This window comes from Lissotriton helveticus, chromosome 9 (genome assembly GCF_964261635.1).
Source record: "Lissotriton helveticus chromosome 9, aLisHel1.1, whole genome shotgun sequence".
NCBI classification, from domain to species: domain Eukaryota; kingdom Metazoa; phylum Chordata; class Amphibia; order Caudata; family Salamandridae; genus Lissotriton; species Lissotriton helveticus.
In genome coordinates this window covers 1,245,651,534-1,245,665,100 of record NC_136070.1, presented here as the reverse complement: position 1 = coordinate 1,245,665,100, position 13,567 = coordinate 1,245,651,534, and the positions used below count along the sequence as shown (strand labels likewise).

At 43.1% G+C, this 13,567-nt stretch overlaps 1 protein-coding gene across 3 annotated transcripts in view; it reads left to right on the top strand.

The window, feature by feature from the left end:
- HMCES (5-hydroxymethylcytosine binding, ES cell specific) overlaps nucleotides 1-11,580 on the top strand; it is a 64,694-nt gene extending 53,114 nt beyond the window's left edge. For all 3 annotated transcript variants that reach the window (XM_078661772.1, XM_078661773.1, XM_078661774.1), the window contains exons 6-7: nucleotides 7,438-7,630; nucleotides 8,922-11,580. In XM_078661772.1, coding sequence (XP_078517898.1) covers nucleotides 7,438-7,630; nucleotides 8,922-9,128 — 400 coding nt within the window. In that variant the 3' untranslated portion in view covers nucleotides 9,129-11,580. The remainder of the gene's footprint in view (nucleotides 1-7,437; nucleotides 7,631-8,921) is intronic.
- The last annotated feature ends 1,987 nt before the right edge of the window (nucleotides 11,581-13,567 follow it).

The following is a 13,567-nucleotide window of genomic DNA, read 5'->3' as shown; positions in this document are numbered from 1 at the left end:
GGGCCAGCTTGTACATTCGGGAGACTAGGTGTGCTGAATTTGAAGAGGTGATGACACATTGCATTGTGTCCAGGCAAGGGGGTTCTGTCGGGAAGTCCGGGTAAAGATCACGGATTGCCCTTTGTAGCCTATAGTATGTGAAACGGAACAGTGCAGTTTGATTGCTGATATGACAGATCAGCGATAGTCTTGAATACGCCATCCTGATAGAGGTCACCCAATGTATCAATACCTGCTTGTAGCAGGAGACCCATACCCACTTGTTCGTTAGTGACCGATATCCGGGGGTGATGATGTAATGGTAGCGCCTGTGCATAGAGTGGTGTCTTGTGCGTCAAGCGGCCAAGTGAGTACCAAGCTGCCACAGTCGTGTCCACTGTGTTAATGTCTGCTGTATGTAATGGCGGGCGTTTATGCGTGATCACTGCGGTAAGTGGTATCGGAAAGGCGTCCCCTTCCTCCACCGCTGTGTGTGTGAGATAAGGAACTGCGTGATACCAATATGTCACATACTGTGCCTGGGCGCAGAGGTAGTACAAATAAAAGTCAGGCACACAGTAGCCACCTCTCTCATAGGGTAAAGTCAGTGTTCGCAAGTCTATGCGGGCTTGTTTACCTGCCCAAATGAGCTTGAGAACCATCGAGTTTATATTTTTGAACACTGCTTTGGGGGGCGTGATCGGTATATTGTTAAACAGGTATAGGAGCTTGGGGAGGATATTCATTTTGACTATGGCAATACGGTCAGCTAGTGATAATGGCAGTTGTATCCAGCGGTCGACCTGCCCCTGCAGCTTGTCCAGTACTTTGCCATAGTTTGTGCGGATAACTTCTTCAGGGTCTCTGCTGTACCATATCCCCAAATATCGGACCGGATCAGTGTGCCAATCTAGTGGAAAATCTAACCTCCACAAAAGTTACATCACTGATCATTACTTTACTTTCTTCGGGTTCTAGCGGAAGTTACTTTTGAGGAGGAAAAAAAAATCCTTAAGAAAAAGAGGAGGACATTGTGAAAGTTGAGAAAGGGGAAGGTTACCGGTTTGTGCCCCTAGTGTCTCAGAGCATTTTCATGCTGTTGGCCAATAGTATGAGGAAGAGGCATACTTCTAGCCTTGTCTGCTTTACCATCAGCCACACTACCACATACAGATAATGGCTATTCTAAGATAAGTTCCCCCGAAGGGAATTATAATATTTTAATGAACTGTGACTTATCCCTGAGCCTGAAACTGGCGAGTCACTGATTTGGATGCAACCTCATCCTGGTACACCACCACCTCTTTCACAGGTTTTACCACCTTCAATACCGGACTCAAATAGGCACCTTGTAGTCTGCCGAGAGAAATTGTCACTCTCAGCCCATTGAGACGTGTTGGGATAAAACACGATGCTGCTAATGCAAGCAGAGCCATCGTGCACAGCTCATTGTAATACATCACCATGTCAACATAAGACCAATGTTTTCACTTCGTCGGCTTCTGACTTGTTCTGGCAACATTGTTTGCTTCTAATTGAAACAGTCAGCATTCGTCACATTATCAACCTCTTTCCAATGTTCGAACATCCACCATATAACAAGCTCAGCACATTTTGAGTTCAATTGGATTGAACCATCGTTCATGGCTGACCAGTAATGGTCAACATTCAATGTAATCTTTTCAATCTCCCCGGTCCAAATTTCATCTATTGTTTCCAGTTGACTTCAGAATTCTGGTCATTTCTATTTCATTATAGGTCTCCTCAACATTTATCAAAAAATACACACAAAATAATACACTCTCGGTGTACTTCTGATAATATAACTTACATTTTGACGTTTTCACTTTAAGTAGGAAGACACATGAGTAATCTATCAACAAACTCAAAACCAAGAATGATATCTGGACTCTGATACTAAATGAGACACTAACTGCAAAGCCGACCACTAACAAACTGCAGACATAGGTCACACTTTTCACTATTTTGATTACAAGACACAACTTCTTTTACTAGTGCTATTTATCCACCAGGATTATTGACAACCTTTCTGTACTAACAGCGAGCACACAGAGTACAGAAGGTGCAAAAACCTTTTATCGATCTGATTATTTCAGCTCTAATAAAAAATGTCCTAAATATCAGCGTTTTATTTTTAAGGTTTCTTGTTTTCAGTTATTACCTGTTTTGAATAGCAGGGCGTTGTTTCATTTTTTCCCACTCTTTTCAAAGCTTTGATAAAAAACAGTGACTGTGAGTGTTTGCACATTGTGTGCCATGCCAGATCACGTTGTCCATTGGGCATAAAGGACTTTTGCTTTTATTTATTTCCTTCTTTCAATATTGATATCAGCCCCTTCAATTATTCTTTCCTTCTCCCCGCCCTCTTTTTTAGTGCTCTCCTCTGCCTTGTGTCCCAGAAATCAAACTCTTCATCCTAGAATGGTAGTCAGGCCCATGCTAAGGATTTGCATAGCTGGGAATATTTTTGCACGTTAAATTTGAATGCAGCAGACGGAAGCTTAAAGGTGGGTATGTGAAATAGAATACACCATCCGGCTGCTTATTTATTCAGTTGGCTGAATGAAAGTTTTCTAACTAGGACCGGTGCAAGCTGTAGATAATTTAATGGGTAGCATGTCTCGTGGCTCTCGAAACTGTGAGGATAGCCTATAGACCATTGAAGCTGGGAAAACAAAAAGGGTTAGATTGACATTCCATTGGGAGGGATGTGTAGCCTTAAGTGCCTGCAGTCATCTCCTCAGAGTAAACTCCGGCTGGAATTTCCTTAGGAAATCGCTCCAGAAAAGGTGAACACCAGCCTGTTCAAACAATTGTGGGAAAATCCAGCACCCATGGACCCTTAGCTGAATTGCCATCTTCACTGGTAACATCTGTCATCCTTGTTAACAATGAAGGAAAAGGCGCAGTTGCTGACGACACCTTGTGATAACATCCCCGTGCAACTAATTGGAGGGCCCTCCACGACGACTGTGAGGAGATCTTCTTGAGGAGATCTCGTCAACAACAGCCTAGTTGACAACTGCTCCTTCTGCATCAAGACCACCATCGGTAACTATCCTAAGGATGTTTTTTCTTCTGATGCGGACGATGAACCATCTTTCACCGTCGACTGTAATTGATGCTTAATACTTTGTCCACAACAGCCCATTCAAGGGCACCGTCAATACTGAAAACAGTGGATTTTTCAATGCAATTTTGCTTATCACCTAGGAATGTGCCAGGAAGTCTAATCACACAGATTCTGGACTCTGAGCTGAAGGCAGATGTCTGCAACCAGGACATTGTCTCGGAAGTAGTTCAGAGGGGGCTGGATGTGCATGATGTACCTAACTTTGACGAAGATGCTTAGATGAAGAGGGAATTTACCAGGAGTATCAGCCACAGGCCTTCGTAGCTGACAACCCTCCTTCAATCTTATGAACTTCGTTGTTACTTTAAGGAACCAGTAGTCCTGCCGGTGGAAGTTGCGTTTTTGACAACTTTGTAACTAATGGAGGATACCTCAACAGCCTGCCAGGCAGCCAACATCTTCCCTGTGCTAGGCTCCATCCCTGCTTACTCTACATCCACCTCCTACTGTTTGCCTCTTGTATTATCAGAGACACCTCCCACAGCTGTCACCCACCTACTGGTATGACAACCCCAAAGGATATGGGGCACTCGGACAAATATTCGGATTTGGAAGATGGTGGACTTACACACGGAGACCACAGAGTCCATGATTAATAGTGAAACTTACCCAGGAGGAAGACAAAACACCCGTTCAACCAGAATCCCTTCCATGCAGATAAATGAACCAGAGCCCCCGATTCGTTTTCAGCCTGCCTTTTGGGCTGGTCAAAGCCTGATTCTGTTATTACATCGTTGCCAATTCCTGACCGAGACAGCCAATGGGTAGTTAATTTGGGGCGGAGAGTTAGTTTGACAGCGGCATTTTTGATCAAAGCTGCAAATGCCTTGCCAATTTCAGTCCTTTACGACTGCCAGATGTGGCATGATTTCTAGCCACTGATCAACCTCATACTTGAAGACAAGAGAGGCGTTCGTCACTGTGGGAGCAACTAACATCCTCAGTCATCATCAATACAGCAATGAATATATCCAATGCGGGCATCCGCCAGCTCTCATGAGCAACTGTTTTAAGGAGGCATGGATGGCTGATTTCTGCAGCTTTCCTTTCAAAAGTGCAAACAAAGATCCTAGACCTGTCGTTTCATGGACTCACCTTGTTTGGGAAACTGTGACATCCTTCAAGGTTCTGTAGTGTTCCAGTCCTGGCTTAGCCACTTTTCGTGGCTCACAATGAATCCAAATAGTTAGGTCAAGGGCGACTATATTACCCCATACATCAGGATATGCTTAAGGATATACATACATCAGAAACCAAATGCAAGGATGTGGCATATCTTCCAAATGGTAAAGAGGCGCCACTCATTCCCTTTTACAGCACAACCAATGAGAGAATGACTCTTCACAGCTACCTCCCTACCATCTCCAACCCTTCAGGTCAGGAGAGACAATTTCCCTTTTTGCCCCCACATGGGAGTCAATGACTTTGGACCAATGGGTGTGGCACACTCAGGACACACTCTGGAATGGGTACAGAACCATCTCCCTGCCTACCCAGGAAGGAACATTATCTTCACTTGAGATAGCTACAATAGAAAGTTATCTTTCTCCTTCTCAGGGTGCGTCCCGAAATCCTAGAGGAGCCAGTGATTTAATTTCAGGTTATTTTTGATGAAAGAAAAAAACCGGACAGTGGTAGTCTATTCTAGATTCTCAGGAAGTTGAACAAGTTCCTGAACTTTCACATGGGAACGCTCCACGAATTCCTACTGATGCTTCAGGAAGGAGATTACCTGTCCTCACTAGATCTTCAAGAAGTGTATTTTGACATTCCCCATACAACGGAAACACAGGAAGTACCTCAGCTTTTCATTGGAGAGGCAGTACTATCAATTCAGGACACTTCTATTCGACCTCAAGCCGGTACCCTGGATTTTCACCTAGTGCCAGTTGCTGCCTTTATGAGAGGGCAGGGTCACCAAGTATATCCGTACTTGGACAACTGGCTCATCAAAGCTCTGTTAAGTGAAGAGGCAAAGAATTCTACAGCAGCCTGCATCACTCTGTTACACAGAATATATTTGACACTATACATTGACTAGAATGGAATCAGTGAGGAAACTTCAATACTGGACACACAACTGGGGAAGGCATTTCCCTCTGTGGATAGAGCATTGGGGCTCTGAGCCATTCCAATGACCTTTTCTGCCAAGCGGTCAGTCACAGCCAGGCTATTCAAATCTCTGCTGGACCTGGTGGCCACAGGACTTGTTTCCCCCGGACACTGCCTCTGTGAAGGCTAAGAATTTAGGAATTCTGATTGATTGTGACCTATCCTTTCGGCCCCATGTCATCGGGCTCTCAGGGAAATGCTTTGGCATTCTGAGGACGCTTAGGAAATTTCTTCCTTTGCTGTCACTTCACCACAAAAGAACCATCGTGCAGGCATTAATAGGGTCGCGTTTAGACTATGCGAACGCCCTCTATTTGGGTCTACCCAAATATCTTTTGACCCGCCTGCAAGTGGTGCAGAATTCTGCGGCCCGAGCTATTTTTGGACTTCCGAGACGGGCCAACGCTTCTGAGCTTTTAAGAGCTTTGCATTGGTTGCCCATCTCTAAGAGGATCCTCTTTAAAAGCCTCACTCTTGTTTTCAAAGCCCTTCATGGTATTGGCCCCAAGTATATTGGGAAACGTTTTTCCTTCTACCAGCCTAGCAGGGCTCTACGTTCCGCTTCATTAGCCAAAGTGGCTGTGCCGGTCATTAACCGCTCCAGAACTGGAGGCCGGGCTTTTCGTTACCTGGCCTCGCGAGGCTGGAATGAGCTCCCTTTGGCTTTAAGAAGAGCAAGTAATCTTTTTGTTTTCAGAAAGGAATTAAAGACCTGGCTCTTTTCTGTATAGGGTTTTTTTTCTTTTTTGGTTTCTTCTCTTCTTTCAGCTTTTAGTTGTTATGTTTGTTACTCTGCATAAGTTTCCTTCGCTAAAGCGCCGGGATGCTCCTTTGGAGTAGCCGTGCGCTATAGAAGAAATAAATAACATAACATAACATAACCTGATGTCATCCTTCAGAGCCCAATACCCTTTTGTAGCCTCTGGATAAACCCCATTCAACAAAAACATAATAATCAATAGGAGAAGAAGGGCGGCTCGTGGGTCGACATGGACTAAGTCGCAAGCCGACTCAAAAAGGTGCTGCTATGGTGGAGGTTCTATACAAATCTCAGTGCAGGCCTCCATGTTTTACCCATCATCAGACAGAGTAGTGATAACGATGGATGTATTCATGGAGGGCTGGAAAACTTGCATGCAAGAACTGCCAACAGGAGGCCTCAGGTCCGTTGCAGAAAATTTGCTCGACATAAACATCCTGGGGCTGCAAACTATAAGACTGCGCTTACAATCATTCCTCCGAAAACTAGCATGACAACAGAACGCTAATGTTTTACATCTCCGGGTTGGGAAGAACAAGGTCCCAGCCTCTCTCCTGAAGATGTGCGCATTGCTATAGTACAGGGCCATCTCCCACCAGATGAAAATCTCTTTCGACGTTTACCAGGATGCCAAAACAGTCAGGCAGACAAACTCAGTCGAGCAGTGTCGAACTGCCACAAGTTGGTGCTCCAGTAGGATAAAGTGCAATGAATCTTTGCATCTCCACAAATAGGGGCACTCCACACTAGATATGTTTGCCACACTGAGTAACAACAAATATTGGTGCTACTCCAGCTGGTTTTGGGTACCAGTAACCAAGGGCAATGCCTTTTCGGTCTGATAGTCCGACGTCTCTGCATACACATTTCTTCAGTTTCCCCTCTTTTCCAGGGATTTGAGGAAGATGAAGGTGGGACGCTGTACCCTGATTCTCATTGTCCTGGTGTTGTCACCCCAGTACTGGTACAGCTAACATCTGAGACAATCCACACTTCTGGTAATACCACTGAAAAAGTATTCTAGGTTCCTCTCTAGACACAGTGCAGAGATACTCCATCACAATCTCAAGTTGTGAATATATGAAAGATGCCAACACTGGAGAACTGGAGTTACAGGTAAGTAAGTAATTTCTTCTCCACCGTAACTTCACTCTAGTAACCCTCATTTTCCACTTCTAGTCCCTTTAACTACATGCCAGGACCTTAACCCATTCGGTGCTGCGGACGGCCCCTGACCGTCCCACGTGACGGTGGGCGTGTGCGGAGGACAGCCGGGGGCCGCCCGAATCCCGCCCACTCGCTAATTCGCCCGCACAGCAGGAGAATTAGCACAGCGCGCAAGGGGTTAAACGAGAAATTTGAGGCACTCTTAGTTTTCTGCTTGAGAGGTGAATTTGTTTTTTTTAATCAAGTCTGTCATCTACATTTCTAGAATGCCAGCTATACTAGATGGTGATGAGGCAATCCAGAAATGGCTCGACTTCGGGCAGGTGCCAGCACAAGAAGCCCTCAAGTATATTCATCCCATAGAAAATGTTTCTTGCCACCCTGTCTCCAAAACAGTGAACAATGCCCGCAACAATACACCGGAGTGCACCGTGCCTGTTGACTTGAAATGCAAAAAGGTGAGGTTAAAGTCTGTACAGTTTTAAGATGCCTGTTCTCATGCTCATGTTGGCGATTGATCCTATTTTATCTTGATGTCTAAATAAATGTGTTTGTGAGGGTAAAATCGCAATACTGATTGTGTCTTTGAATGAATTTTACACAAACATAAGGGATAGGTGTTTATGTAAATTCTGTCAGTATGGTGGAATTTCTGCATTCTGAGATTTAGGGCTTCAGCAAACTTGTGGTCAACCTAGGGAACCTGTATGCCCAAATGTAGTAAGCATTCAAAGACAAGTTTTGGGGTTTACATACCTTTTGTAGGTAGTAGTTTACATACCTTTTGTAGGTAGTTTGCACCTTGGAAATGAATGCAAATGTATTCTTGTCAAACCCAGGATTAAGTGCATGGGGAAGGAACTCCCATAGATAATGTAGGAGTAGTGGCAGGGATTTTTCTGTATGAAAGTTGGTTCTATATGATTGAACAACATTTACGCAATTGTGCCTGACGTCCATATGCAAGATGCAGAATCTGAGATGTAGAAATTCAGAAAAATATTTTTGATTATTCTAGAGTTCCAAAAATGTCAGTCTTTTCCCTTTTTGTAAATTATTGCAGTGGTGGATTTGAGTATCATACTATGTTGTCTTATCAATTTCTAGGTTCTGACTTCATAGTTGTTTATTAATCCGTGTTCATATAGAGGCAAGCATCTTTAATTGTTCCAGGAATCTTTTTTTAAACATTTTATTTGTAATTGTGGTTCTGCACATGGTAAGCGATAATGCTATATGAGATACAAAAGCAAAATTCAGGTGATCTAGATTATAAGCGTTACAAACAAATGATATCTCCAGCGTACAATCATTCAGGTGTTTGAATTAAGTCTACGAGTTCATAAAGGCAGCAGTGGAAAGCATAGAACCGCACACGTACCTCCAAATAAATGATGTCAGTACAAGAAAGACGTTATTACACAGTGCTACTGCGAACTACACCTCTGCTGAAGTGAGGTGCAAATAAGTCAACTGCGAAAGCAGTTACTTCAACAACAAGTTATTAAACCCTGGAGCACACAACCATTTGAAATTAAATACAGTAGTTAGCGATTTAAGGAAAGAAGAAATACTTATTTATTCTCAATGTTGATAAAATGCATTCGTTTCTAACAATATTATGATTGTTTTTGAAGTTTTAACATTCAACAAAATTTATTGATCACAATCCTTCAATTTTGCTGTTAATACACACAATGTAATAAACCTGGAAGAAAGATTTTTCAAAATCACATTTTGTTTTTAAAGGAACCTGTTTTAAGTGCAAGCAGCAAGAAGATGTTGAGCTGGCTGAAAAGTACATCACCGAAAAAGGAAGTACTTTGTTCTCCCATATCAATCAAACCTCTCTGCAAACAAGAGACACCACCAAAGAAAACCAGTGCAGGTTTAATGCATAAATGGCTGAAGAAAGAAGACGAGGAGCCTTCGCCAAAGAGGCCAAAAATGAATTGAGATCAGTTTTGACTGTTTTGCAAAGTGAATAGAACCATCATTATCAGCCCATAGTTTTCTGGTGTTAGTGGGGCATTTCTGTGCCAAATAACGAACTTTACCTCTCACATTTGCTTTATATGTTATTTCTTATGTGACATTTAAATCTGTTGTTGTTCCTGTTCTTATGGGGGCATTTTTTGCCTATACACTAATAAACGGTAAGCATTAATCATGTCCACTATTGTAGTTGATAGTGCCATTTAAATCCTTTGACCAGAAATAAACAGCCGTTCTTTGAGATAAGATTGCGTGACCCAATGATCTCATTGCACTTCTGAATCCATGCCATCCTCTTCACAAGCCTCATTTTCTTGTGAGAGAGTTAATGATAGTTTTTAAATCGGGTTTGTGAAACAAGTTTCTTTCAGTGCCAATGTATTATTTAGGTCTGTTTATCAGATGCCACCCCTAATTTGACTCCGTTTATTTTAGATTTGAGGTCAGCCTAGTAAGAACACGCTGACCCACAGTTGATATCCATATAGAATTGCATAGTACTATAGGTAGTAAACTAACTATTTAGACCAACTGTCATTTGTTAAAGTGGAACTTTATCTTACTGTAGTAGTATTCTTACATCAGCCTGTCCAGTACCGTCAGAAAAACATTTTGATGTTTGAGGATGAAATATTCACCTTTAAAATCCCAGTGATTGGTTAAACCTTCTTAACGTCACTTTTCCATCTTTAGTGAGGTAGGACTTTATTTTGAGGCAGATTTCCACATCATACAAGAGTGCTTGTTTTCACTGAATTAGCTAGTTCACATTGTAGATCAAAGGTAGGAATGGTTGATTCAGTGTAATCCTGCACTTATATGTAATAACGTGAAGTCCACCTCTTGACCTGGAAGGTTAGGCATCATAACTTAGCTGTGTTAAAAATAAATCTCTACTAAAATGCCGAGAAGAGCTGTTTCAAACTCTGTAGTAGTACAAAGGTGATTTAAATATTCAGCACATCTAATCTTAAATACCACCCAGTATATGCCTTAAATACAATATGACACTGATTTGCTTACAGGTTGTGAAAGTGCAAGCATCATTATTTTGGCATTCTTCCACTTTGCGCAATGTCGCAAATGTGGAATGAGTGAGCAGGCAATGGCATACTGGCCTGATTGGGGCACTAGTTGAAATGCTGTAGTTTGCTTCCTTGGGATTGCTCCTACACTTGCAGCAAATTTCCTGAATAAGAAATGCTCTATGGTAATCAAACATTTCTATGCATACTCTCAGGCCAAAAGTTTATGCGCTTGAAATTTCGATTTGGTGACAATTGTGCTTCCATAAAAGTGATACAAACGTGCATTTACACATAGAATTTTTTTCTTATGGTGAAAATGGATTTTGTGGTGGAAAATCTACTCCAATATTGGGTGTGGGGTGTTCCCCTCTTAATTTCCACCCTGCTAAGTCTCTTCTGCCTTTTGCAGTAGCAAATGTGCCTTTCTTTTTCAGGGTGGAAAAATACCTGCGTTGGATATATTCATTCCTACAAACTTACCAGATTGTAATTCTTAACCTTCCTTGGCCCTCTCCCCCCTACTGCATTTGTGAATGCTAAAAAACACCTTAACGGCACATTTTTACATTTATAAAAGCACTTTGCAAAATGCAAACTTTCACAAATTCTCATTCTGTTATTCAGGGCGGAATATTTATTTTTGCAAAGTAGAGTTTTTGTGCATCTAAACACCTATCAAGTAAGAAACATATATTGTGAATTTGGCCAGCTATGGAAATGTGTTTAGCAGAGACAAAATGTGCTAGTAGTAGTTTGTTTAGAAGACTTAATGAAAATTATGACTGACCACTGCGAGCTGCAACACATTTTTATGTAGTTCAAGATGTTTGTTGAGGACCAAGTAGAAGGTTATTTGCCATATAAATAGTGATAGAATAATAGTGGTAAGGCAGTTTAGCTCCCTTGAATGTGCACTTTCAGGAAAGAGTTGGCTTTTATACTTTTAAATCCACTTCAGGCTTTTAAGATGAAACAGCACCATTTTATGTACCATGCAACCTTTTCATATGAAACCAGCTTAAATACCTGCCATCGTTTTTTTGGGGACTGTGACACATTTACTTCTTAGTGTTCTGCTGTGGTTTAGAGCAGCAAAATTCGAGATCATGGATGTAAGTTTCCGCATTTTTAAATAAGCTTCATTCAATCAGCTTAAAGTAAGGTGATGTCATGGGTTCTTTAACTGCTTTAGGGTTCCAACTTTTTTATATAAAGTAGCGAATAAGATCTAGTTAAATATGCTGTTGCAAATGTTATAAAATTCTAATTCCACCTAGCTTAACTGTTCTTTTCAACATTTTGTAAATATTCTAACTTGATCTGTTTTTGTAATAATATATTTAATATTTTATGCTACAACTTCCAATAAACATTGTTCTCTTGCATAGTCTCTTTTTTTCCAGCAGCGCACCTTGACAGACCTGAACATTACGAAGTCAGCTCGTGGATGTTACATAGTATAGTTTCTACTGGTAGTACTTACTTCATAGGATATTAAGTATACCCACTCTTGTTCCCATTCTGGAAGAGAACGTTTGCTTTTTTCGCTCTACACTAGTGAAGGCAAGTCTGAAGAGTTTAATTTTCAGGAATTCATGGACATAATTTGGTTCAGTCTAGCTGTGTGGTTCTGGGCATTCCTTTGACTCCGTTCTTGTGCACCCACAGATCTTCCACAATCTTTCATCCTTCTAAGGATCTTCGTTTAATCCCAAAGGCTGATATTGAGTGGGGGTGTCTAATAGGGATGTAGTGTTATGTCAGTTCCTGCCCCACTATGCTTGGTGACGTGCATAAGACCTTAAGTTTAATCCTGTCCTGTACCAGGAGCCAGAAGCGAGGTTTAAGAGCGAGGTTTAAGAGCAGGTTTGATATATGCCTGCTAGTAAAGGCTAAGGTGAATTCTGGCGGTCTGGTTTTGAAGTGTCTATGTATTTATGTTTTGGGAGTGGGGTCAAAGAGAATTTTCAAGTTTCTTACTTTGATGAGGCGAAAGAGGTGTTCTGTAGTATGGGATCTCTGTGTATAGTTATAATCTAGTGAATAGTTCCGCCCATGTGCGAGGACCCCGGCAATCAAAAATAATCTCTTAAGTTGTCAGAAAATTGCAGAACTGCAAAGACACTTAAGAGAGAATTTAAAGACAAATAATGCAGCCTATATCCACAGGCTACACTGTCCAGTACTTCAACTAGAAATTCCACCAAAAATCCACAAACAGCAAAGCCTGTCCAGATTTCCCTTGCTTTAACAGCAAAAACCCTCTGGAATGATAGAGAGGAAGGAATGGACAGACAAGCCCCATAGGCTGCCATTATGTGGCTTAAATAGGATACTGTGCCTTTAAGAGAACTTTCCAGAACTTATCCCAGAATGCACAGCAGGTCCCTATTACTTTCAGTTCTTTTTTCCGGCTCCCGCTAACAGGACCCTGGTGCATTGAGCTCTCCCTTTTTCAAGGGTTTATTGGATTTTGTGCACTTTTGGATTTAAAAGTGTTTATCTGTTGTGTGCTTGGTGTTTCCCCTCATTGCTGTGTATTCGTTCAGGCTTTTTAGGGCTCTAAAATGCCTGCTCTCTTCGACAAGTGCTCAGCATGTGGAAGGAAGAAGGCCAAGTCTGATCCACAGGACGTCTGCATACTCTGCCTCCCTGAAGCACATGTCCCTGAAGATTGTGACATCTGCCAGACCTTTACTACAAGGACCCTGAGGGACCGGCTGAAGATTAGGCTCAAAGGCCTGGAAGAGAGGCGACTGCAGGCTGCAGGTGGGTCTGGGCAGGCTGGGAATGCTCCCTCTGCCCCTGCTGAGGTCTCTGGGGGGCTCCCCAGAGGCACGTAGCCCAGCAAGAGATCCCGGTCTCCGTCGACGTCGATTGCATCGACAACGACGTCGAGAGGGATGACGACGGTGTGTTCCCCTTCTCCCCGGGGCTCCGGGTCGAAACAGCGTGGACGGTCGACGTCGAGAGGCCTGGGTAGGCCACCGTCGAAGTCACCGCCGACGGCGTCTTCTTCGGCGTCGAGCCATCAACGTCGGAGAAGGACCGACGGGCATCGGCGCTCGCCGTCGAAGCGACACCGCCGGTCGCCGTCTAGGGGATCCTCGATGTCGAGGACCGCGAGGAAACGGTCGACGCGGAGGAAAAGTCGACGCTCGTCGTCGAGGACTGACCGTTCGTCGTCGAGGTGGCAACGGTCGACGTTGAGGAAGAAGCACTCGACGTCGAGGAGACGGCGTTCGACGCCGGAGTCGAAGGGTCGACGTTCGACGCCTGAAAAACGACGTGCGACGTCGAGCAGAAAGAGGTCGGCATCCCCGAGGGATTCTGGCGCGAAAAGTTACGCTGGATCTGGTGAAGGACGCCGGA